At 39.6% G+C, this 1,943-nt stretch overlaps 1 protein-coding gene across 1 annotated transcript in view; it reads left to right on the top strand.

Moving 5' to 3' along the window:
- The first annotated feature begins 374 nt into the window (after positions 1 to 374).
- cplx3b (complexin 3b) overlaps positions 375 to 1,943 on the top strand; it is a 19,346-nt gene continuing 17,777 nt past the window's right edge. The window contains exon 1 of the mRNA XM_056478554.1: positions 375 to 706. Within this exon, the coding sequence (XP_056334529.1) occupies positions 549 to 706 (158 nt within the window). The 5' untranslated portion in view covers positions 375 to 548. The remainder of the gene's footprint in view (positions 707 to 1,943) is intronic.

The following is a 1,943-nucleotide window of genomic DNA, read 5'->3' as shown; positions in this document are numbered from 1 at the left end:
CACACACACACACACACACACACGCACACACACACACGCACACACACAGCTCTTTCTTGAATATCATTTCATTTCACACTTTCTTGCTTTCTCTTCACAGGATTTACTCACCCTCCAGATGGATGTTGTGTAGACACTGAATCCTTTCTGCTTACTGTCATCCCGCGAACCGACTTGGAGACACACACACGTGCGCATGCGCTCTCTGGCACCGAAAACCGAGGCGCGATGCGTTTTGACATGTCACGCGCGCCCGCAAAAAAAAAAAAAAAAGCCCGCCCGCCCGCTTAATCCCGCGGTTTGGGATTGGGCGGGAAGACTCGGCTGAGGAAACACGGGATTGGGTGGATTGAAGAGTCAAACCGCTGCTGTGACTCAGATGAGGAGATGAATCTACATCACTTCACTTTACCTCAGCTGAAACTAGCGGACGGACTGTCACGGGGAAAAAAGGAGAGTTTTTCCTCTGAATACAGTTGGATTAATTGGAATTAATAGCAAATTTGGACAAACAGTTCGAGTGTTAAGTAACACTGTACTATTTAACAATGGCTTTTATGGTGAAACACGTAGTCGGAGGTCATCTGAAGAATCTGACAGGAGGTCTGACAGAAGAGAAACCTGAAGGGGAAAAATCTGAAGCTGCGGCTAAAGGAATGACACAAGAAGAGTTTGAACAGTACCAACAACAGCTAGAGGAGGAAAAGTAAGACGACAAACCTTGCTTCCTACCTGACATTAGCGTATATCTCGAAGGTTTGTGGATGTGGTGGTATTTTGAGGCTGTTTTTGTGTGTGTCTGAGGCGAGTGAGCGGGCAGCGCGCGTTTGGAGGAGCGCGCGCATTTTTCGCGCTTCGTTGGATATAAAGCGCGGGCTCGCAGCTGCTCATTTCGCTCAGGGAGATTCCTGCTCAGTCAGATATTAATAATAATCCACATTATTCACATCCACATGAATGTTTACATTTTCATTTGCGAGTAGTGATTCAGTCAAGTTGCTTCAGGGTAAACTCTGTTTATGTTCATGTAAATTGAGTATTCAAGAGTAGTCAGTCGATCATCTCTACATTCAAAGTTTACAAAACAGAACACGGTGGTGTATTTTAGACCATGTATTACATTAGTGCATCTGTTGAACAGATTCATTGCTGTGCGCTTAATTAAATCGACTCAATAAGGCTAACGCCTCAGGTAAAATGATTATAATTAGTATTTTACTCAAATTTCACTGTATCTTCAATCAAATCTCTCATTTAGAACAGATAAATAAGTCACATTGAACTGACCTCTCTGAAAACTGAGATTTCCAAATGAATCCAAAAAAAGCTATTCTAACCATAATATCGTGAGCATAATTGAGATTTTACTTATTTCTCTATAATCCCAAACAAATCTCCTGTTTAGTAGTGAGTCAAATTAAATATACTCTTTGAAAACACTATTTCAGATCTTACTAATGGGAAAAAAGCAAAATATAAGGTTATTATAATCATTAAATTTCTGACATATAATACTACAGTTTCACTCTATCCTCAACATCATATAAATAAATCCACTTATGTAAATATTTTTAGAAAAGAAACGGAGAATCTAATAATATGGCACTGGTTATCCTTCAAATCATGAGTTAACATAATTTATCATTTACCCCGGTTGCATTTCATCCCCAGTCAAATGTCCCCTATTCATAATAGATAAATAACTCAAATTCATCTGTCTTCCTTTAAAATATCCCTTGAGATTTTGAGTAAAACCAAACGAGGAAAACTAAATATGAGGCTATTATAACCACCATATACTGATCATGCACTGCAGCCAAACAAAAAGAAAAATCTGTTTGTTTCACACGCTTTGTCTTTAGATATGAGCTCATACAGGACTGACATGAACAGGTGGCTGAGTTGACGCCGTTTGCAAAACATGCCATATTTGGAAAATTGTG

This window comes from Danio aesculapii, chromosome 18 (assembly GCF_903798145.1).
Source record: "Danio aesculapii chromosome 18, fDanAes4.1, whole genome shotgun sequence".
In the NCBI taxonomy this organism is placed as follows: Eukaryota; Metazoa; Chordata; class Actinopteri; order Cypriniformes; family Danionidae; genus Danio; species Danio aesculapii.
This window is presented reverse-complemented; position numbering and strand designations above follow the sequence as displayed.